The sequence below is a fragment of the Rhincodon typus genome, chromosome 5, assembly GCF_021869965.1.
Source record: "Rhincodon typus isolate 14 chromosome 5, sRhiTyp1.1, whole genome shotgun sequence".
Lineage (NCBI taxonomy): Eukaryota > Metazoa > Chordata > Chondrichthyes > Orectolobiformes > Rhincodontidae > Rhincodon > Rhincodon typus.
The window spans coordinates 69,586,716-69,612,517 of NC_063336.1; the positions used below are offsets into that span (position 1 = coordinate 69,586,716).

General features: G+C 39.9%; 1 protein-coding gene across 1 annotated transcript in view; it reads right to left on the reverse strand.

Annotated features, from left to right (window-relative positions):
- Window positions 1–25,802, reverse strand: part of si:ch73-340m8.2 (tyrosine-protein kinase Blk) — a 67,766-nt gene that overhangs the window by 21,838 nt on the left and 20,126 nt on the right. Inside the window, exons 4-8 of the mRNA XM_048597055.1 lie at window positions 18,381–18,474; window positions 15,949–16,047; window positions 12,320–12,423; window positions 11,341–11,490; window positions 11,101–11,253 (exon numbers count right to left, since the gene is read on the reverse strand). Of these exons, the coding sequence (XP_048453012.1) occupies window positions 11,101–11,253; window positions 11,341–11,490; window positions 12,320–12,423; window positions 15,949–16,047; window positions 18,381–18,474 (600 nt within the window). The remainder of the gene's footprint in view (window positions 1–11,100; window positions 11,254–11,340; window positions 11,491–12,319; window positions 12,424–15,948; window positions 16,048–18,380; window positions 18,475–25,802) is intronic.

The window sequence follows — 25,802 nt, forward strand, 5'->3', positions numbered from 1 at the left end:
TCCAGACATACTATTGTGATGATGTAATTTAAAATCTTCAAGTAAACTGTAAGTTGTCATTCCCTGCTAAATATTTCATCCTTTGTTTAATTACTGATGACAAGAAAGTTTGTTGTAGATGCCCTCTACTAACTTGATAAGTGATTGTGCTCTCCATTCACATGTATCATGGAAATACTTGAATCAACCACTAACCAGATAAGCTGAATACCATCATTTGTAAGCAGACCTTGTGGCTTTTACAGTTGTGTATTTCTAAATATGTCCTCAAGAAAATCTACCAAACACTCTAAAAACAGGAAATGAGATCAATACCAGTGTAAAATATAGAAGGATCTTTTTTTAAAACGGTGAAAAAATCTACTGTATAAGCTCTGCTCATTGTTTTTTCTCTCCTCTCAGTTATTTACTTGCTGTTTACAATGTTCTTTTTCCCAGGTTTACCATCAAAGTTACAATAATCAAAACCCAGCAGTAGTTATATACTCATGGCATAATGAGGCATTGGAAAGCAAGCATGTCATATAATGTCTTACCTCCTCCCTTATCTGCAATCACATCAATCTAACTTTCCACTTGAAGCACTATCTATCCAAATGACTTACTTTTAATGAGACTATCAAATTCATTTAGACCTGACTTGACAGAAGTATAAAGTATATAAAATAATGAGAAGCATGAATAGGATGGATAGTCAGAGTCTTTTTCCCAAGGTGCAAATGTCAAATATTAGGCATCATAGGTTTAAGTTGAGAGGGAGACAGGTGAAAGAAGATTAGACAAAGGGATAAGGTCCAAATGTAGGCAGATGGAATTAGTTTAGAAATGAATCATGGTCAGCACAGACATGGTGGGCCAAAGGGCCTATTCCTGTGCTGTACTGAATTGTCCTATGTTCTGTGGACTAGTATCCACTGATGCAGCAACAGCTGGGAATTCCAGCTGTCATAACTCAGAAACAATTGAGGTAGCGTTCGACTGGCTGCATTCAATAGGGCAACAACTAGTGAGAAATATATAGAGAGTGGGATTTGCAGGGAAAACACAGAGGTGCAAAACAACAGTATAGTGACAAGAGGGGGCTTCTCGTAATAGAGTAAAGGCAGAGATAAGGAGGATATCCTCCTTTCAGATGTATGAAGGAGAAATTTCTTGATCAGTGTTGCTCTGTTAATAAGGGAAGAGACATTGTTGGATCTTGTCCTGGTGAATGAGGAATGTTGAATGGGTCAAATGTCAATACAGGAATATTTTGGCAATCATAATATCTTAAGGTTTTGATTAGCTATGTAAAAAGAAAGGAGCAGTCCAGCATAAATAAACTTAATTACAGCAGGGCCAATTTGACGAATGAAAATCAATTTGGATCAGAGTTCCCAGGATAATAACTGTCATAGAGAACAGGGTGATTGAGAAAAATAAGGGAATGACTAATGTCAGGCTCAAGAAAGAAAATTCCGAGGGAACGTGGAATAAGCAATAAAAAGGACACAGAGTACGAAAAGAGACTGATAGCTAATATAAAAGGAATCCAAAAGTCTTCTGTAAGCAACCGAATCATAAAAAAAGCAAAAGGAGAAATGGGGCAGATTTGGGACCAAAATGGATCCTATCATTGATGCAAAGAGCATGGCCGAGTTTCTAAGTGAGTAATTTGTATATAGAATCCTGAGCATCTTGACAAGGTGGATGAAGAAAGGATGTTTCCATGCATGAACTATGTGGCACTGTTTAATAAATAGGAGTTGCCTTTTCAAGACAGAGTCAAGGAGAACTTTTGTTCTCAGGGGATGTGTACTTTTCTGTCTCAGAAATTAGATGTTTTTAAATCAAAGGTAAATAGATCTTGTGAAGCAAGAAAATCATAGCTTGTCAGGCAGAACAAGCTCGAGGGGTCAAATGGCTGACAGCTGTTCACCTTTTTGTCTGCCTAACTGTGAAATGGAGGCAGATTCAATAATGGCTTTTGACACATTACTGCATGAGCGCCTGAAGGAGAAAGAAAATCCAGGGCTATAGGAAAAGACAAAGAAATAAGGTGAGCTAAGTTGCTCTGAAAGGGAGTTGGCAACATTGTTGATAGGCAACATTGCTTTTTTCTGTGCTATGACTGGGTCTATGGCTCTATAATTTTAATTTTTCCAGAACATTAAAAAAAATTATGCTGTTTCTCCAGAGTTTCTACCAATCTCCTACATGATGCAATATTAGTAAACGCCAAAGGTTATGGTACTGTCTTATAAGACACCATCTATTATTGTTGTGTCACCATAGTTTTAACAAACCATGGGGCTGCTCTGTCATTAGAGAGAGACAACTGATGGGGATTTACCCTGAGTACCACCAAAATTCAGTTGAGAGGAGAAATTGAGAAGGACAGGCCTTCATAGTAACCTCAACCACTGATGGGAATTGAACCCATGCCATTGGCATAACATGGCTTTGCAAACCAACCATCCAGCCAACTGAGCTAAAACTACTCCTAGACACCAGCTATATTAGCGCAAACAATGGCATGTACACCTTAAAGTGTTACATTTACTGAACAGACAGCATGAAAAATGCACTTTAAAATGTTTCACACTCCATTTTTTTCGTAAATTTTTGTTCAATGTTCTTCACAGTCTACTCTCCTGGGTTAAACAAACAAGCACTTGCATTATACTTTACTTATAATGCACAAATCAAAATGGATTGGGCACGGTAGTCCACCAGTGGCTTACGTAATTAAAACAATGCATGTAAATCAATGTTACCTATTTTTAAAGGGATTTCCTCTTTGTTTTTTAAATTATTTATAATTAAAAAGAGAATTATTTTATCATGATTCCAGGCTGCTTTACAGTCATGCTGAATTCCACAAAGATAATACTACAAGGGCTCAGAGCAGGTAGGTGGGACTAGTTTAGTTTGGAATTATGTTCAGCATGGACTGTTTGGATCTTCTGTTTCCATATTGTATGACTCTATGACTCTAAGTGTTTATAAAAAAGTATATGCAGCATTAATCAAGTCATTTTTGAACTCAAAGAACAGGTATAATATGGAAGGATATATCCAGCATTTATCAGGTAAGACTAGAATTCTTGCAGTGATCTTATACAAACACCAGCATGGTGACACAGTGATTAGCACTGCTGTCTCACAGCACCAGGACCCAGGTTTGATTCTAGCCTGGGGTGACTGTCTGTGTATGACGTTTGCACATTCTCCCCATGTCTGCAAGGGTTTTCCTCCCCACAGTCCAAAGATGTGCAGGCTAGGTGGTTGGACTTTGATAACTGTCCTGCAGTGTCCAGGGATGTGCAGGTTAGGTAGGGTTAGCTATAGTAAATGTGGAGCCACAGGTGTAGGTGGAGGGCTGGGTCTGGGGTGGGATGATCTTCAGAGGGTCAGTGTAGACTCGATGGGCCGAATGGTCTCTTTCTGCATTGTAGAGATTCTATTCTATTCAGTGTTTCAATTTAATGCCGCTCTCTATCATTTCATTGAAGAAAGTGACCCCTTAAGATAAATTGGGCATGTGCTCTTGTAGAATAGCAGAAAAATAGGTTGATTTGGGCATGTTATGAATTCAGTGGTGACATTTTCATCTCATGTGTGGGAGAAGTTGACAGTAGGCAATTGTATGTACAGGATGAAACTTTCTTCATGCTATCCAGCAGCAAAGTAATAACATACACACCCGGGAAAGGCCATATAGACCCATCTGGCCACACTCAGAATTCACAGATAGAACATACAGTCAACTACATGCAGTCGTTGGTTGCAAACATATTTAAAATGGAAGAAACATTTGTAGAATTTCCAGCAGCATGCAGAGTGTGGACAACACCACGGAAAAGGAAAGCATGTGGGAAGAGCAGTGCAGTAATTGCTAGAAGCTAAATCATTTTGCATGCAAGTGTTCAGCAAAAAAAGAGGCAAAGCCTATAAAGATCAAAAACAAAAACAACGTTCTGAAGAAGGGTCACTGGACTCAAACGTTGACTCTGCTTTCTCTCCACAGATGCTGCGCAGACCTGTTGAGTTTCTCTAGCAATTTCTGCTCTTGATCTTTTTAAGCTTGTAAAGATGGCCTTGGAGATGTCGGTTGATGATTCTGACCAATCACTCTACACCATGCAATGGGGTGGCATTGTCAAGTCTAAAGATAATAAATGGCTTGTCAATGGGTGTTGGTCATCTGCTCTTATCCCATTTCCCAGTACCTGGCCCATAGCTTTGTAATCTATTATGTTTTAAATGTTCACCTAAACACTTAAATGTTGTAACGATTCCCATCTCTACAATCCTTTCAGGCAGTGAGCTCCAGATACCTATCACCTACCAGGTAAGGTAACCTTTACCTTAAATCCCTATTTTCCCTGGAAATAGGCCCCTCTAATAAGGGAGTTAGTGTATTCTTATCAACTCTATCTATGCTACTCACAACTCTGTACACACCAATCAGTTCTCCTCTCAGCCTTCTCTTCTCCAAGGGAAACAACCATGGCCTATGTGGTCTCTGTTCATAGCTGGAATACTCCAGCACAGGCAACATTTTGATGAATCTCCTTTGTATATTTTCCAATGCAATCACATCCTTCCTATAATGTGACGGCCAGAATTGTACACAGTACTCCAACTGAGGCCTAACTGACATTCTATACAGCTGCACCATAATCTTCTAGTTCTTATATTCAATGCCTCAACTAATAAAGGCAAGTATCCCATATGCCATCTCAATCATCTTATTTATCTGTCCTGTTGCCTTCAAGAAATCTATATGCATGCACACCATGGAGCTGCTGATTCTCAGTGCTACCCATGGTTTTACGCATCATGTGCTCCCTTGCCTTTTTGGTCCTCCCAAAATGCAACATGTCACACTTTTCAGGACTACAATTTATCTGTTACTGTTAACTAGCCAAACATAGTAACATATGTGAGTGATAAAATCAAGGTGAAATTATGAAAAGCTAAATTTCATTGTGCTAAAACTGCCAATTTATTGCTGGAGCTGAATACTGGAGAGCCAGTCAGAGTGCAAGCATTCAACATTTTATACAAGAGGCAGTCCACATGGTAGCTTGAGACGTTGATCATACATGATGAATCAATGACCAGTTATATCACTGCAACTGCAGACATACACATCCAGCTAGAGAAGCTGTCCCAGCAGAATTAATCAGACAAAATCTGACACTGAACCACTAGAATAGCTGAACGAAAACTTGTTCATAAAAGATAGGTTTAAGGAGAATCTTAAAGAAGGAAAGAGAAGTAGAAGGGTAGAGAGGTTTCGGTAGGGAGTTCCAGACTTTGAGTTTTTGGTAACTGAAGGCTTGGCCTCCACTGGTTCAGCAGATATATTCAAATTTACAGAGGGAGCAAGGTTTAGGGAGGCACAGCTTAAAGAGCATTGAAACAGTTGTATTTAAAAGTTTAAGAAACAAGGTGTAGATAAGCATTTCAGCAGCAGATGAGCTGAGGCAGACCAGGAGATGGGCAATACTACAGAGGTAGAAGTAGGCAATTTTTATCATGGAAAGGGTATTGGGTCAGAAGTTCCAGGTCAAGTAGGAAAACTAGACTACTAATGATCGTCATCCAATAGTATAGGTACAGTACAGCAAGAAAGTGGATCAAAACCATATTTATTTCAATTAGACGTAGGCGGAACTGACCTTCTTATAAGTAGAAGGAACCTATTAGTCACTCAGTTTCCCAACTAAATGAATTATATTTGCAAATAATGATGTCGAATCAAAAAGATTATTTTTAATGCCCTAAATATTTTTTACATTTCTTATGGCAATTCATTTCTTTTAGAATCACTTACCTAAAAATTTACTCAAGTTAATTCTGTAAAGGGGGTCAACAAGCTTCCCACATCATTCTCAATGAGCACAAAAGAACCGATATATCACCTCGATGACTATCTGTTACCAAGATATCATGTGCATGTCAAAGTTCATTAGTAAACAGTACCGGAGATTTTGAATGACTAATTGCAAACAACGTTTGTGGTGCAACAATGGCCTTAATATTCAACAGTCACCTTTTTTACACTTTTACTCTTCATGTCCATGCATTTTAAGTCCCAATTTTACAACTTCCCTATCTCAACACCCATTTTAAATCCTTCCAGCTGGAAGCCCCATTCAGTTGGGAAATTTAGATAGAAAAATCATGGAAAAAGCATGCCTAGATTGACAATAGTTCTCCCAATAGTTGAAGCTTATAAGGCAGGATGTAAATTTGCGAAATTTCTTCCAATGTTTGCCGTGAGGAAGAATTACTTCATTCATCACTGACTTGATTCATGAGGCAGTGGCAATAGTACTGGGGAAAGTGGAATTTATATCACTGGGAACATCCTACATCTGAATGGAGCTAGTGCGAATGATATAGCAAGCCAACTAGGGAAGCAGAGACGGCTTTGAAGTAAATAGTGGGAGCAATAGAGAAAACTTGAGAAGATGTAGTAAATCAAAGAATAGAAACAAAGCAAGAGAGAAAGGTATTAAAATGAAAAACAATAAACAGACCACAACAGAAAGGGATAAAGAGGACATATCTGTGAGTAAATCATCAGGTAAGCCTAAAGGTTAGAAAAATTGTAAGCTGACAAAACTAAAGGTTCCCTATCTGAATGCATGTAGCATTCTGATTAATTCAGACAATTTGATATCACGGTAGAAATTTTAAGATTAAATAAGTGCAATCAGATAACCATTATGAAAACTTGGCTGTAGAATGACAGTTCGGGACCCAAATTTTGAAGGGTTCCATACATTTAACAAGAACAGAAAGTTAGTGAAAGTGAATGAGTGGCTCTGTTAATTAATGATCTTATTGGTGGAATAGATGAGGATGTCCTAAGTTCAGGAAACCAGACTATAGAAGTGGCCTGGACAGAAAAAAAAATGTTAAAGGCTTGCTGTGATAGTGGGAGTGGTGCACAAGGCTGCTAACAGTAACCACACAACAGAGTATGAAGGGAGAAAAAAATGGGAGCTCAGTGCACAAATGCAGCAATAATCAAGTGGTCTCAATCTATACATAGACTGGAAAAATCAGACGAGAATAGATCACCTAGAAGATAGAATGCTTTCAGGATAGTTTCTTAGAACAGCTGGCCAGACTTCAGGCCTGATATTATGCAATGAAGTCAGAGTAATTAATGATCTCATAGTGAAAGTACCTCTAGGTAGTAGTGATTCTACTATGATTAAATTTTACATTCAATTTGCGTTTTATTTTAATTCATTAATGGGATGAGGGCATTGCTGGCTAGGCAGCATTTATTGTCCATCCCTAATTGCCCAGAGGGCAGTTCAGAGTCAACCATATGGCTGTGGGTCTGGAGTCACATGTAGGCCAGACCAGGTAAGACCAAGGGTGTGGGGGGAGTTGAAATGGGCAGTGACCAGGAGGTTAGGCTGGCCATTTCAGGTCAGACAAAGATGGTTGGTGAAACGGTAACCTAGTCTACGTCTGGTGTCACCGATGTAGAGAAGACCGTTTCACTGAGCATCTTCGCCTGGCACAAAACGGCCACTGCCCATTTCAACTCCCTCCATGCACCACCCACACAACCCCCCAACCCTGCCACCACCCCCCACAATTGCACCTCTGACACGCCCATCCTCAGCCTCCTCCAGTGTTGCAGTGAATCAGATTGCAAATTTGAGGAACAACAACGCCTGGGCACCCGACAGCCTGGAGGGCTTAACACTGAGTTCTCTAATTTCCCACCCATCCTCCAGCTCCCTTTCCAGCCCCACCTCCTCCACCAACCTGATTCATCCCTCCCATCGACCAACTAGTTCATACCTACTACTTGTGTCCACCTATCCCACCATTTTGCTAACCCCCTCCACCCCCCACTTTATCTGCAGCTACCCCTATCCCCCACATCCAGTCCTGAAGAAGGGTAATACCCAAAACATTGACTGTTCCTTTCCTCCAGATGTTGCCTGGCTTGCTGTGTTCTTCCAGCTTTCTGTTTGTCTACCTTGGATTCCAGCATCTGCAGTCCTTTTGTCTGTAATATTAGCAGTTACCCATTCAGAACCATTATTTTATTCCACCAGTTTAATTTCATATTTTAAGAAGCTGAATTGTTCCACAACTCAGGGAGGTCATTATCTAAAATCATTGATTCAAAATCAGCAGCAGCCTGGGTAGACAGGGAGAAACTGTTTCCATTCATAAACAGAACAAGAAGAAAAGGGCATAGATTTAAATTGTAAAAGGAGCAAGGGTGAAGCAAGGAAAATCTTTTTTCACTCAGTGAGTAATTAGGGTACAGAATGCACTGTCTGGAAATGTGGTGGAGGGAAGTTCAACTGAGGTATCCAAAAGGGAACTTAATAGTTATTTGGTTAAAAAATAATGTGCAAGGGACAGAGTGAAAGGTGATTGGTGCTAAGCAATGATCTCATTTAATGAGCCAGTGTAGGCACACAATAGACCAAATGGTTTACTACGATGTCTGTGGTTCTGAGAGCAATATTAAGTTGTTGCATATTAGTTGACTTCAGCCTGGATCTAATTGGCCTCAGAGCAGATAAATAGACAAGAATTCTTTCTCTTGTCACTTGTAGAGCTGTGGCAGCAAAGAATGAACAACTCAACACTTACTCAGTCCATGAAATCATCGCTGGGTGGACCTTAATGGTACAGCACCAATGGTACAGCAACCCGTTTTACAGATCGATATTTACCCAGCCACAAATGGGCTGCTAAATTCAAGCAACAGATTCCAGAGACTCTTAAGAGTACTTTTGAAATGAATGGTATTGTGCTGAGGTCTTCAGCAAACTTTCTTCTGGCTTGAGAAGCAGGGTCCACATCTATGCTTAACAGAAAACCTAAAGGTATAATCATATCATTACACAAAAATAGAAGTGGTTTCACACCATTGATGCTAATCTGAGATGAGAGGTTGAGGAAATTAGGTGAGTAAAACAGTAAACATTTTTTTCAAAGACAAAGCTGTGTACCTAATTTCGATTCAGACCATCAGTGGACAAAAAAAAATAAAAAGGATGAGAGGTGGGACAACAGGATTTTATATCAGGATCAGAGTTTGGGAGTTTGTGGACAATGAGATTGCACAGATCCCCAAATCTGCATGAAATAGCTGCCTTTGGTCACTCTGGCTCAGATTCTTTGGGGGAGAAATTTCTCTTTGGACGTGGCACAACACAGGATATACATCACTAACCCATGCCATAAAAGTCCATCCAGGAAATCAACACAAATAAGAAGCTTAATGCCACTTCTAAATGAGTTAATTTTCAACTGAGAGTGAAGTAAAGACATTTCAACACCTTGGCCAAGATTTTCGAAGGGTTGCAGGGCTGCAATTTCCTGCTGCCAGACAGCTTGATGGTATGCCATCATTTTCCTGCTTCATGGCTATCCACCCACAGGCAGCAGATTGATGTTTAGGCCACCTAAAAAGTCTATTAAGGCCACTCTCCAGTCATTGACTGGCATGTAGGCATCCCTATTCTGAGCCAAAAGCCTGGCTGGAGGATGGATGCAGCCTCCTGGCAGTACAACAGGGCCTGCACTGTGAAAGAAATGTGAACTGAGTTAGATCAGAAAGCATAGGAGGATGTTTAGGCTGATTATACTGCAGTGACTGGTTACGGCAAATGGTCTGCTTCTGTGCCAGATGTTTAAAATATGCAAAAAGTGGAAATTAGTATCCAGGCACATGCAACTGTGAAGTGAAATGATATGTGTACCCTAAGGTAGGGCTCTGATGATTTATGCTGTATTTATATTGCAAAGGATGGATGCTTGAGATCTGAAATAAAAACAGAAATTGCTGGAAAAAAACTTAACAAGTCTGGTTGTATCTGTAGTGACAAAGCGTTAACATCTTAGTCACTCTGGACTTGAAGTACTAACTCTTTTTATCTCCACATAAATATAGCCAGACCTGCTGCATTTCTCTAAAACTTGGTGTTTTTCGTTTAGAACAATTCTTAATCTACATTTCCACAGATGAATGGAATCATCTATAAACAAAAGAGTGTAACTAAGTTCCTACTAAATGCCTTGGGAAGCAAAACAGCAAGTAAAATAATTTGAACCAATTTCCACCTACATTGTGCCTGCAGAACACTCGGAGCAAGTTTCTGCCAAACGATTACTTTCCACATACTTATAGAGGTTTGCATCATGCAGGCACCGTTTGTATTGGAATGACATTGGCACGTTTGTTATTTCACAGCAGTCGAGCAGGGAGCAGTTCCCATAAAATTCCTGGTTACTGCAGGTGAAAATAATGGAGCTTCAAATACATTGTATAGTTCCCCATTAAAGTTAAAGACACCATGGTTTAACAGACCATAGGGTTGCTTTCTCATTAGAGAGAGATGACCAACCATGGTTTAACGCTGAGGGTCATCCTGCCTCAAACAAGGGGAGAGGTTGAGATGAAGAGTCCTTCATAGTAACCTCAACTGGTGCAAGAATTAAATTCACACTGTTGGCAGCACTCTGCATTGCAAACCAGCCATCCAGCCAACTGAACTAACTGGAACTTTGTTATTCAGTAAAACATATTGAAGGTACAAGTCAGGACTGTGATATGAACGCTGGCATGGATGGGTGCAGTTCCAACAATACTCAAGGAGCTCAACAGTACCCAGAACAAACTAGCCCACTTAATTGGAATCCCATCCATCACCTTAACATTCATTACCTGTACTACTAAGGCACAGTGGCAGCAGTGTGTATCAGCTTAAGAAGACACTGCAGCAATTTGCGCAGGTTCCATTGACAGCATCTTCTAAATTTAAGATCTCTTACCATGCAGAAAGACAAGAGCAGTGGATACACAGGAACATCACCAACTGCAAGTTCCCTTTCCTACTGCACACCATCCTGACTTTGAACCTACTGTTGCTGGGTCAAAATCCTGGAATTCCTTTCCTAACAGCACTGTGGGTGCACCTACACCACGTGGGCTGCAGCAGTTCAAGAAGGACGCTCTCCACTACCTTCCCAAGGGCAATTAGGGATAGGCCATAAATAGGAAATAGGCCCAACCAGCAACACCCAAATCACATGAACAAATAATCAAAAACTTACCCATCCAGACTTCTCCAAACTGTCCAGCGCCCAATTTAGTTAACATCGTCAAGGATTCTCTTGGGATTTCCCACTCATCAGGCCACCATGGCTTCTGAGGAGTGAGCATTGGGCATGGTTTAGTCAGACGTTGGCATAAACCATCTGAATTTTCTAAAGAAATAAAATAAGTGGTCAATCAATAAGAGCAAGCCTATAGAATCAGAATGAAATTCTTGTGTTAATAGCTGATTTACTTACTTGAATAATAGTAAACAAGTTTTTGTAAATTAGGGAATGTGGCTCTGGGAGTGATATAATAACCACCAGTGTCAAGGGTTCTAATCTTGTAGTGCTTCACTATATCACCATGTCTAGAGTCACAGTCCCTCACAGAAAGTGAAAAGCCACCTATATATGATAGTGAAAGAGAAAGTTAAACCATTAGTGAATTAAACATAACAAAATAAAGTTTGTCTTATACAGCTCTTTCCACGACCTTGGCATTTCCCTTACTTGAAAATCATTTAATCACTTTCTAAGTACTTTTGAACTATACAGCCAGATTATCATAGAGATTCTTTAAAAATGACAGGCAGAACCCAGATCCAGAAGTCCTACCACCATCTAATGACAGATCACTTTTTTTGCTGGGGGAGGAGAGAAGGTGAGATGAGATTCACATATAATGGAAATGCAAAATCTATAAGGCTATTTGAACTCAGTGCTGAGGTGAGAGTGTTACAACTTAACGACGGTTGACTGCTTAAATTAACAGCATAGTGAGATTTAACATGTTTGGAGATCAGTAAAGGCAAAAAAAATTGAAATATCAAATTTACATAATCTTAAAATAATCTTTCCACCAATTAGGGAATACCTGCAAAATGCTCAGTTCTCATTAATTCCCCATCTCAACCCAAAGGCGTGCAAAATGTGAGCTTTTCTAACAATCACACAAAAGAGAGATTAGCAGAGAAAACTGCAGAGAAAAAATTCAGGTGAAATATTCATCAATATTTCAAGCCTGTCCATTTTTTATTACAGCTTGGATGTAGAATTTGAATTTCTATCTAATAAAGTAGCAGTATGGCTCACAGAAAATTTACTAACAATCTTCTATCACTTGTTCCCTGAAAATTGTTTTTTATTGTGAACCAATTGCAGATCTGGCACAAAGTAAATCTCATATTAAACTTTCACATACAATCTGTATAAAGCAAATTCATATATTACCAACCTTTATTAGTTTCACTCTCTCGGATTAGAAAAGATCCTAACTTATTGCCTGGTGCTAACAATTGCCTCTCAGCATCTTTGCGGGTTATTTCTCTGAAGAACCATCTGAAAGTTAGTAAATAGGATACATTTAATGCATCTTTAGCTTGAGGATCTTCTCCCCTCTTATTGTTTATGGCATTGAGAAAAACCCACCTAGCTGATTGACAGCAGACAGCATTATTTTGTTAACATCTCCCAATAGAGATGGTAGCAAAGAGGGCAAGTAACAAAATGCTCAGATCTTGTAATATGCATTTCCTGCCCATTTAAAAAAATGCACATTAAAAATGTAAAATATGGCAGGTATATAATTTTACAGGCCACAATATTAACCCTATCTGAATTTTAACAGATTGGATATTTGCTGCTTTAATTACAACTAACACATAACAAACATGACCAATATCACCAAAATAGATTACATGAAGCTTTTCCTTAACATTACCACAGACGCCCTTCAGGAGTATAGACAGAGTAAGGGGCTGCTTAAAAAAAGAAAGTAAGAGGGTAAAGAGTAACTATGAAATATTTTTGGCAGATAGGATTAAGAAAATCCCCAAGGCATTTTACAAGTATATTAAGAGCAAGAGGATTACCAGGGAAAGAGTGGGACTCATTAGAAACCAATAGGGCAACCATGTGGGGAGTCAGAGGATGTCTTACATGATGTGAGATCTTAAATGAATGTTTCTCATCTGTATTCACAGAGGAGAAAGACATTGTATCTGGAGATTTCAGTTAGGATGGTGAGGTTCTAAAGCATGTTAAGATTAATAAGGAGGAGGTATTAAATGTTTTAGTGGGCATAAAGGTGCACAAAACCCCAGGACCTGATGAGATGTATCCTGGTCTGCTATTAACTGCTGTACTTACATATTAGCTTTCTGCAATTCATGCCCAAGGACACCCAGATTCCATCGTACCAAATCACTCTGAAATCTTATTCCATTTTGATAAGTTGCCTTTCTATTCTTCTGACCAAAATGGATAACCACACTTATTCACATTAAATTCCATCTGCCAGATTTTAGTCCATTCACCTAATCTATCCAAATCCATTTGTAAATTTCTTTTTTTTTTCACTTCCCACCTGTTCAGATTCACTTGCAAATTTGGCAATCCCTACATCCAAGTTATTAACATACATTGTAAATAGTTGTGGTACGCCTCTCATTACATCTTGCCAACCAGAAAAGACCCAAGTATCCAGCCGGTCTGCTTCCTATTGGTTAGCTAATTGTCTATCCATGCTAATAAATTACACCCAATGCTTTCTAAGTTTGCAATGTGACTGTTGTGCTTCATGGTCACTGTGTCAGTATACCTTTAAGAGATATGTTCATTGCTGAGACATGTCATCATTGTGTCATAGTATTTAACTTGAGCATATAAAGATCTCATATCTCATTTCACCCCAGATCACTCGAAGCATGACATTTTGATTCGAACGTGCCATATGTGGTCTGTTCCACCACAGTGGGTGTAATTTTAATCTTCTCAATTGTGACCTATACCAATTCTTTCCATTGGCAGAATTACATGTACTATACAAGCTTATCTCGACTTACTAAAATCTTCTACTTAGTGGATAACAAGGGCCCAGCAATGGCAGGATTTCCAGTATGCATAGAAAGTGATATCGTCGCAATTCACGAGTTTCTAACCACAACAATTGTGGTGGAACAGACCACAAGAGACACAGTCAAATCGGTTAGTGAACATGAATAATATGACTTTGAAGTGGATAAGCCAGATCCAGGATGATTATGTTGGCCATGCTGAGCAGATTATGCAACTCACACAAGGACCAATATATAATCTTTTTCTCACATGTTGATGCTCTTGACTATGGAGTTTAAAATGTTCTCAAGGTTAAACTGTTTGTTACACTTTGGCCAGAGCAGTTGCAATCAAGAACTGCTAAAGCTCAGTAACTACAAAAGTTCCAAAAGATCATTATCCATGGATGGCCTGACAGTATTAAAGATTTTTTTGAGAAGATTAGTTCATTTTGACCATAGAGAGACAATCTTGGCATGTCACAAGTCATTTCAAGGGCAAACGAGACAAAATACGAGAAACATTATACCAAGATATCATATCCATATTATAACAGGGACATGTGTATTGGGTCCTGGGATATTAAATGACTAACAAGTGCATGTGAGGCATGCCAAATGTAGCAACCTCAATAGTAGAGGGAGCCTCTCCATCCACAATGTTCCATCCATTTCTTGGATGTAAGGAGTAGCAGACCTATTCACAGGGCACAGGGAAGTCTACACGCTTGTGACAGATTACTTCACTAAATTTACCATTGTTTTGGCAACACAGTGAGCATGATCATCACTAACACATGAACGCTGTTTTCAACTTATTTAGGGTCCCAGATCAGGTAGTGTCTGATAATGCATTGAAGTACAAAAGCAAAACGTTTCAAGACATGGGTACTAACTGGAGAATTATGCATATTATGTCATCATCTGACAATTCCTGTTCAAATGGTCTAGCAAACCAAATTGTATATACCATCGAATTAATGATCATTAAGTGTTAATCAATGACACAAGGCTTTCACACTGTATTGCTGCATTTTTGTGCAATCCCCATGGAGAAGGGGTTATTGTTCCAGTGCAACTTATGCTCAGAAGGCTAGTGTGAATAAACTTGCCCAGAAACTAATTGTCTAACCATTCCAAGACATGGGATATTCTGCTTAAATGACAGAAGGAAATTCAAGTGATGCACAATGAGTGAGTAGATAGAGAACCACCAAATATCTGCACCGGACAGACAGTGAGAGTTTGAAACCTACCTCACCTATGCCAATTGACAGTACCTTCCATTCCTTTTCTCCTTGTATATTTATCTAGATTCCCACTAATTATGAGGGAATCTAATCACTCTCTCGTATCATACATAACACAAGGGATGGTTAGGTACACCTGACAAACTTGCATAGTTCAAATATGTCTGTGTGAATCTACAGTTCAGCCACAACTATAATTGTGACAAAGAATTTATGCCCAAAACATTATCTTCATTTCTTATGTTAGATGCTAATGGATCTGCTGTGGATTGCCAAATTTTCTGGTATATTTTTGTTAACTTATGGTCTTATTAGACTGCACATAAATTGAAGAAAATCCCTGAGGGACATCAGATGTAGTTCATATAGTGAGACTGACACAAAACTTACAAACAGTAAACTAAATTGTGGCTTCTTTACAAATAGACATATTCAAATTTCATAGAGATAGTAGGAAATGCTGATGCTGAGATAACAAGGTGTAGAGCTGGATGAACACAGCAGGCCAAGCAGCATCAGAGGAGCAGGAAAGCTGACATTTCAGGTCTAGACCCAAAACATCAGCTTTCCTGCTCCTCTGATGTTGCTTGGCCTGCTGTGCTTATTCGAATTTCATACCTTCATAGGTCTTCTAATTCTAATATTTGCAGTGAATCTTCAAATAACCTTAAATGATTTTAACTCTTCTGGCCCAAGAACGGAAACAGTAATACCAAATTTTTTAAAATTGCTAAAATGCTCCACAATGATAAATTGATAATAAAATTGTAAATATTTACTTTTCCACTTCTAATGAAGCCACCCTTGCTAGAAAGTTACTGGGGACAAATCCTTCTTTGCCAGAAACCAATGACCTTGCCTTCCACCAATCTCCTTGTCTGGGAAAAAAAAATGTGAGAACAATTGAGTCATTTTTGGAATTACTATGAAAACAGTGAAGTGTGTATTATTAGACTATTCATCTATGAAGTTAATGTTAATATTATCTTTTCATGGTCTTAATATTTGCAACAGATACTTTGGTGTAATTTGTTGTGCATTTTTGTAAAATTAATCCTCCAGGATATCTTTTAAAACATTAAGCAAACATCTGAGGGTGTTTATATTTATGCCATAAATCTTTGTTCTTCAAGCCTCTGCAGATAAGGCATGTTTTGATTCATTTGACTCCACTGTGAGTTGCTAAGCAAACTGTTACTTTATAAAATTTATGGCCACAATACACCAATACTTGCACAGGTGGACTCGAGGTTAGTGCCAAACATCACTGTCCTTCCTCCATTTCCTATTTTCTCTTAGTATAGCATTTTATATTTAATCTCTCAGCAGTAAAATGTTCTGGGTACTTAATCTACACAATGAAACTAAAACACTGCCAAGTAACAAGTCAACAATTTAAAATAAGTAAAGTACTTTTTTTCTGAAAATCTAAATTTAAGTTTTAGAAGTACATGCAATTATACAATTGACAAATACACACCAGCTCATATTTTTGAAGCACAGCAGGGGCAGTTTGTTGTTTTCTATGTTGGATTATATGTGACCATGTGTAACTGAATCTGATACTAGCAGCAAGAAGTAGGAATAAGATGGCTCATCATTTTCTCTAGAGATTCACCTTGATCATTTTCACCTTAGGGTGGCACGATAGCTCAGTGGTTAGGACTGCTGCCTCACAGTGCCGGGGCCCAAGTTCAATTCCGGCCTCAGGTGACTGTCTGCACAGAGTTTGCATATTCTCCCCAGGTCGGCCTTTTGGGGCTCTGGTTTCCACCCACAGGCCAAAGATGTGTGGGTTAGGTGGACTGGCCATGCTAAATTGCCCATAGTGTCCAGGAATGCGCTAGCTGGATTAGCCATGGGAAGTGCAGGATTAGGGGAGTGGGATACTCTTTGGAGAGGTGGTGTGGATTCAATTGGCTGAATGGCCTGCTTCCTCGCTGTAGGGATTCTATGATTGGTAAAATGACACGTTATATGGGGTTCATTTTCTTGTCTTAAGCATTGACATTAAATGAACTGTAGGTTCATACAGGAAGGGTTCATCCTGCCTAAACCACCTTCCATTAGAACATCTTTGTAGAATAAAGCATTTCACTTAATAACAGTAGCTATAAAACCAAGTAGTATCATACAAGGACATAGAGAATCTGACCAATGCATTCTTCTTAATTAATGTGCTGACCTCAAAGATAAAAGAATGTTGCCCACAAAGATCTTATGATCTCCGGACATGGACGTCACCTTTGCTAAGATTACTTTGAACTTGGTGGTACACCAAGGAGATCTCCAGGCATCCAACAACATTATTTCATCCTATCAGAGCAACTAATCAAGCTGACCAATTTTCAGTCAGTAAATCAGAAAGTTAATTGCATTGATTGTCTTTCATTGTTTTTCTAAATTTTGCCAAGAGCAGAATAAAAATTAGAGCATACAAATTATAATATGAAATAGCATAAAGTTTAAAAAAAATTAGAACTGTTGAATTCTATCCTTCTGAAAACACTATATTGCACAGAGAGATACTTTAGAAGTAGTTATAGCATAGTATTGCTGTTAAAAACCCAGTTACTCTTCAGTGATAAGAATTAAAGTTTTGGGGGAATCTTACGAGTGATATTGCAACGTTAGAAGGGAAGTTCTCATCAGTTTAATGATTTTTAAAAGTTGATGGCTGTGCATATATTGTGGAGGAGCAAGGAATCATTGCCAACATCATCTGGATTTCTGTGTTTAATTCAGTGCTCCACAAATATTTTCTCACTGTGACCCTATTCTGAGGCTTGAAATCTATTGCAATCCTTAAGTAAGCAAGGGGGAGAAGGAGAAGACTTACTAAAGTAGAGGGGAGAGGAAGCTCAGCCATTGCTGCCTTGTGGCTTGGAACCACAAAATTTCAGTTCACAACCCCACTTTGGGAACCCTTGCTATAACTATTCATGCACTGATGCCGGAAGTTGTTTTCCAGTTGCAACAATGGTGACTGCAGACAGTTTTGCTGTCATTCCACTGCAAAATCTGGGCCAATATTTTTTTCCTAATTGTACTGTATAAATACCACATTCATAACTAATGCAGCAATATTGTCTGATAGAATTAGTAAAACTTCCGGAATTCACTAGCAGTAGCATGCATTGTATGGAGTAGCTCACGTCAGAAAGGCGAAGGAATAGTTGCTTCTATTTAACCAAAACTAAAAATTACTTACTCTGTTATGACAATAAATTGTTCTCCTTTCTTTAATCTTAGATCACGTTCACTTGTTGGTTCATAGTCATACAACGCTACAACTCTCTTCTCATCTGGAAGATAGGGCATTAAGTTGAGTTGTTAAGTGATTTGCTGTTCCACTGGCAAACAATTCTAGTATCCAGTTTGTTAACAAAGTTGTTCTACTTTTTCTTCTAACAACCCTTTTGACATCTCACATGGGGTTCTCCCATGGCTCACTACTTCAGACTTGACCTTCGGTTGTCACAAACTTTACTCACTAGCAAAATTAAACATAGAATGACAGCTTGGAAATTTGGTGGTTAAGTTAGTTAAAATATCAATAAAAATCACACTTGTAACATTCAAACAGATGTCGAATATTTTGGGGGATTGACTTTATGAGGAATGGATTGCGCTGTTAATTTCACCCTACAGGCTCCCTTCCCCCATTTATTTATTCAGCTTCTTATTCAATTTATTTAACAAATCTCAGACCAAGAACTTTGCTTCATTTGCTGGTCGATTATGATGATGTCATCTCCGATTCTAGCACTAAAACAAACAAATTGGAAATTGTCACTACTTCCTTGCAGGACATTTAGACCCTAAATTATTAGTCATGGCATTGAAGCTTGCCAGGAGACAGTGCAAGAAGAAGCCTTAAACCAAATAAATGTAATTTAAGAGAAAAAGGGCTAAATCAGCCCAAGGTATGTCGAGTTCTGTAATGTCTGATTCCGTTCCCATCTTTCCACACTGTTCCCAAGGCAGCTCGCCAGTCAGGGGATATCTGCCAAGAGGCTGGTATCCCTCTGTCTATGCCATCTTCAAACGGCTGCTGTGACTCCACCCCCTCACTCAGGGAGTAATAACATTCCAAAGCAGCCATACTCAGTTATGGACAGATTCTGAACATGTTTGACAATAGGAAGATGGCACTGTGATGCTCTGACAAGAGGTTAGGTGGATTGGCCATGCTAAATTGCCCATTGTGTCCAGGGATCTGAGACAACAAGGTGCAGGGCTGGATGAACACAGCAGGCCAAGCAGCATCATAGGAGCAGAGAGGCTGACGTTTCGGGCCTAGACCCTTCATCAGAAAGGGGGGAGGGGAAGGGGGTTCTGAAATAAATAGGGAGAGAGTGGGAGGCGGATAGAAGATGGATAGAGAAGAGGATGGGTGGAGAGGAAACAAACAGGTCGAAGAGGCGGGGATGGGGCCAGTAAAGGTGAGTGTAGGTGGGGAGTTAGGGAGGGGATAAGTCAGTCCAGGGAGGACGGACAGGTCAAGGGGGCAGGATGAGGTTAGTCGGTAGGAGATGGAGGTGCGGCTTGAGGTGGGAGGAGGGGATAGGTGGGAGGAAGAACAGGTTAGGGATGCAGGGACGAGCTGGACTGGTTTTGGGATGCGGTAGGGGAAGGGGAGATTTTGAAACTTGTGAAATCCACATTGATACCATTGGGCTGCAGGGTTCCCAAGCGGAGTGTCCTGGGATCTGTAGCTTAGGCGGATTAGACCTGAAATACAGGGATATGGTAGGGGATGGTTCTGGTGGGTCATTGTGGGCGCGATGGGCTGAAAGGCCTGCTTCCACACAGTAGGGATTTTATGACAAGGACCTGGAGGTTCTGTTGGATGGGGTGATGGAGAGGAGACCTGTCAACCTCCAGGAGAATGGGCAGAGGATGCACCATCACGAGACCCTAACAACGTCACCTGAGGTCATCCACCCAACTCATTTCCATCTCAACAGTCCAGAGGAATGCATGGCAGTGTCATAAGAAAGACTTTACTGCAATTTCAGGGTAAGTTCTAAACTCTGCTCTCTGCCACCTCAGACTCACTCTATGTTGGCTACTATAATCACCTTCCATTAAGAAACATGTCCCCATGGGCTTCAGAAAGCTATTCCAGCACACTGTCACAGGAAGTTCAGTGGGAATCTATCAGAATGGCCAGAATTTAATAAGACTATAGACTTTGGATCCATAAAAAGTAAAAGCAAGAGTAAAACGTTCAGGACTTTGGGCATGCTCCACCATTCAATGATATCATGACTGTATGGGTTACAGCCTAGCACAACTTTCTTGCCTGTCCCCCATAACACTTGACTCCGTTGTCAATTAAAAATCTGTCTGACTCAGTTTTGAATATACATATTCAATGACACAGCTTCTGCTGCTCTCTAGGAAACAGAATTCCATTAAAGTTGATAACACTCCAGAGACGAAATTCCTTCTTTGCTCTATCTCAAACAGGAGAGCACCTATTTTCAAACTGTGCCCCCTGTTTAGATTCCACTATGAAACATTCTACCAGGAAACATCTCTCAGCTTCTCATCTGTCTAGATCCCTCAGAATTTTATATTTCATTAATATGAGCTCTGATACTTCAAAACTCTCCCAAGAATGCGTCCAATCTGCTTAACCTTTAAGACAACCCCATCATCTGAGGAATCTGTCCAGTGAGCCTTCTCTAATTACAAGGCAAGTCTATCCTTCTGGAAGTAAGGAGATCAAAAGTCTACACAGTACTGCAAGCATGGTCCTACCAATGTCCTGCACAGCTGTAGCAAGACTTCCAACTTTTATCCTCTATCCTTTGCAATAAAGACCAACATTCCATTTCCTAATTGTTTGCTATATCTGCATGCTGATGTTTTGTGGTGCGTGTTCAGGCAAGACCTGATCCCTTTGTACAGAATTACAGTATCTCTCTATTTAAATAATGTTCTGCTTTTATCTTCTTCCTACGAAACTAGGCAACCTCATATCTTCCCACAATAAATTCTATCTGCTTTTGACATTGCAGGAATTCCTATTTGGTTTTGTAAAGGATAAAAGCCAAGATAAGCAAGCTCAGCCTCTCAGCTAGTGGAGTCAGAAGCATATCAAACTGTTGAACAGTGGATCTGAGAATTATCCTTTGCATTCAGGGATGTGGACTGTATTTATTCAGCCAGGATTTAGTTCCCATTCTGAGTTGCATTTGAGAAGACAGTGCTGAGCTGCTTTCTTGAACCACTGCAGTCCATTTGCTGCAGGAACACTTACAGTGATGTTGTGGAGGGAATTCCAGGATTTTGATCCAGTCACAGTGAAGGAACGGCAATATATTTCCCAGTCAGGATGGTGAGTGACTTGGAGGGGAACTTGCTCATCAAGATCTTATGTATTTGTTGTTCTTGTTCTTCTAGATGGTTTGGTCATAGGTGTTGTCTCAAGAGCCTTGGTGAAGTTCTCCTTCTAGAAGGCTAGAAGGCCTCTAAAGAGGTCCTTGAAATCAGTTTGAAGATGTTACTTCTACTTCATTTACAAAGTAAGCCACCAGGAGCAGTTTTCAGCACCCCATCATTTCCACGCTAACCTTTGGACAGATTGGCTTCACGAACAAAAACCAAAAGAACTGCAGATGCTGGAAATCAGGAACAAAAACAGAAATTTCTGGAAAAGCTCAGCAGGTCTGGCAGCATCTGTGAAGAGAAATAAGAGTTAACATTTTGGGTCCAATTATGAGGAAGGGTCACTGGACCTGAAACATTAACTCTGATTTCTCTCCACAGATGCTGCCAGGCCTGCTGAGCTTTTCTAGTAATTTCTGTTTTTGTTGGCTTCACTAGCAGTAAACACCTTATCTACAACCCCAATGGTCAGCTGTCATTGATATAGCGAGCAAGGACCTTGTCCTGACCCCATGGAAATTAATGGAATCGGGGTGCAGATCCCACACAATGCATATCTCTGCACTTATAATAGCATGTACCAAGTACACTGCAACAATTTAAATGCACGTTGCTAGTTGTATAAAAATCATTTCAGGCAAACAAAAGGAGAAGAAAAATAAATGTGAAAGTGAGAAAGAATGATGGGGGCCTCACAGTACCCAAACTACACTTGCCCCTTTTTTTGAATCACCCAAGGTTGCAAGAGGGCTCTTGTGAAGACCGGGGTTCATGGCCCACCTGCTCCAGAATTATGTTATAACATGTCTGAACAGGACGATTTTTTAAAAATCTACAAAATTGTAAATGTAAGTTAACCAAGGCATATAACCAATGTTAATGTTACTTACATATAAGTCACTGAATAATAGTATTCCCTGCAATTAAAAACCAGGGAATCAATACAACTTGGAGTCCTGAATTGAATAAATATATCAAAGAACCCTGAAAGCATTTACTTATAAGCAATAAGCTTGTTTGGAGTGTTTCCTAGAAAATGGTTTAACGACCATTGCAGCAATACTTAATGATACAAAGGGTATTCATTTTAATTTGCTTTCTTTGTTCTGGACTGGCAGTGACAACTGACCATGACATCTTGTTTAAGGTATTTACTGATCATTCATAATGTCTTCACACTGCCCTGCTATCACAAACAACATTATCTTAAAACAAATAAAACTGGGCTAGTTCAATCACAGGAAATTATTGGGTAATCGATAAGGAACATTTAATGTTGTCTATGAGACAGAACCATGAAATTAAGCCTTAAAGTAAAACACTAATTTTTCAACATCATCAAAAGCAATCCAGCAAAGTTGTAACTATTGAATTCATGGTGCAGATTCCCTAACCAATGCAATGTTTTGGTAAGACAAACCATGGCAGGACTTACACAGTTAATGGTAGGGCTCTAGGTAGAGTTGTCAAACAGAGACTTAGGGGTGCAGGTACATAGTTCCTTGAAAGTGGTGTCATTGGTAGACGGGGGGATGGAGGCGATGTTTGGCAAGCTTGCCTTAATTGGTCAGAGCATTGACTACAAGAGTTCAGACATCATGCTGTGGCTGTACAAGACATTGGTAAGGCCACATTTGGAGTGCTGCATACAATTCTGATTGCCCTGCTATGGGAAGGATATTATTAAACTGCTAAGGGAGCAAAAGAGATTTACCAGGATGTTACCAAGACTAGAGGGTTTGAGTCATAAGGAACATAAGAACATAAGAACTAGGAGCAGGAGTAGGCCATCTGGCCCCTCGAGCCTGCCCCACCATTTAATAAGATCATGGCTGATCTTTTTGAGACTCAGCTCCACTTACCCGCCCACTCACCATAACCCTTAATTCCTTTATTGTTCAAAAATTTATCTAGCCTTGCCTTAAAAACATTCAGCGAGGTAGCTTCAACCACTTCACTGGGCAGGGAATTCCACAGATTCACAACCCTTTGGGTGAAGAAGTTCCTCCTGACCTCAGTCCTACATCTGCTTCCCTTTATTTTGAGGCGATGCCCTCTAGTCCTAGTTTCACCTGCTAGCGGAAACAACCTCCCTGCCTCCACTTTACCTACTCCCTTCATAATCTTATATGTTTCTATAAGATCTCCCCTCATTCTTCTGAATTCCAATGAGTATAATCCCAGTCTACTCAGTCTCTCCTCATAATCCAACCCTCTCAACTCTGGAATCAACCGAGTGAATCTCCTCTGCACCTCCTCCAGTGCTAGTATATCTCTTCTCAAGTAAGGAGACCAAAACTGCACACAGTACTCCAGGTGTGGCCTCACCAGGACCCCATACAGCTGCAGCATAGCCTCCCTGTTTTTAAACTCCATCCCTCTAGCAATGGCAGACAAAATTCCATTTGCCTTTTTAATTACCTGCTGCACCTGCAATCCCACCATCAGCGATTCATGCACAAGGACACACAAGTCCCTTTGCACAGCAGCGTGCTGCAATTTTTTACCATTTAAAACATACTCCATTTTGCTGTTATTCCTACCAAAATGGATGACCTCACACTTATCAACATTGTACTCCATCTGCCAGACCTTTGCCCACTCACCTAGACTATCTAATATCCCTCTGCAGACTTTCAGTGTCTTCTGCACACTTTGCTCTACCACTCACCTCAGTGTCATCTGCAAATTTTGACACACCACACTTAGTCCCCAACTCCAAATCATCTATGTAAATTGTAAACAATTGAGGTCCCAACACTGATCCCTGAGGGACACCACTAGCCACTGACCGCCAACCAGAAAAACACCCATTTACCCGTAATCTTTGCTTTCTACTGGTCAACCAATCCTCTATCCATGCCAATACATTACCTGTAATACCGTGCAACTTTATCTTATGTATCAGCCTTTGGTGTGGCACCTTGTCAAATGCCTTCTGGAAATCCAGATACACCACATCCACAGGTTCCCCATGGTCCACCATGCAAGTAATGTCCTCAAAGAATTCTACCAAATTAGTTAAACATGACCTACCCTTCATGAACCCATGCTGGGTGTTCCCAATGGGACAATTTATGTCCAGATGTCTTGCTATTTCTTCCTTAATGATAGATTCAAGGATTTTCCCCACTACCAAAGTTAAGCTAACTGGCCAACAGTTACCTGCTTTTTGTCTACTTCCTTTTTTAAACAGTGGCGTCACATTAGCTGTTTTCCAATCTGCGGGAACCAACCCAGAGTCCAGTGAATTTTGGGAAATAATTACTAGTGCATTTGCTATTTCCCCCATCACCTCTTTTAGCCCATCAGGGCCAGGAGACTTGTCTACCTTTAGCCCCATTAGCTTGCCCAGCACTGCCTCCTTAGTGATAATGATAGTTTCTAGGTCCTCACCTGCTATAACCTTCTTGCCATTAGTTTTCGGCATGTTATTTGTGTCTTCCACTGTGAAGACTGACGCGAAATAACTGTTTAATGTCTCGGCTATTTCCTCATTCCCAGTTAATAAATTGGCCTTCTCGTCCTTGAAAGGACCAATGCTTACCTTCGCCACTCTTTTACGACTTACATATTTATAGAAACTTTTGCTGCCTGTTTTTATATTCTGAGCTAGTTTACTCTCATAATCTATCTTACTTTTCTTTATAACTTTTTTTGTGGCTTTCTGTTGGCCTTTAAAGATTTCCCAGTCTACTAGTTTCCCACTACTCGTTGCTTTTTTGTATGTGTTTTTTTTCAATCTGATACTTTCCTTTATTTCCTTAGACATCCATGGCTGGCTCTCTCTTTTCCTACAGTTCTTCCTTATCACTGGAATATACTTCTGCTGAGCACTGTGAAAAATTGTTTTGAAAGTCCTCCACTGTTCCTCAATTGACCCACCATAAAGTTTTTGCTCCCATTCTACCTTAGCTAGCTTCTTCCTCATTCCTTCATAGTCTCCTTTGTTTAAGCACAGGACATAGATACTGGATTTAACCTTCTCACGCTCCATCTGTATTTTAAATTCGACCATATTGTGATCGCTCCTTCCAAGAGGATCCCTAACTGTGAGTTCATTAATTATTCCTGTCTCATTACACAGGACTAGATCTAGGATAGCTTGCTCCCTCATAGGTTCCATTACATATTGTTCAAGGAAATTATCGTGGATGCATTCTATGAACCCTTCCTCAAGGCTGCCATGACCGACCTGGTTTGACCAATCGATATGTAGATTAAAATCCCCCAT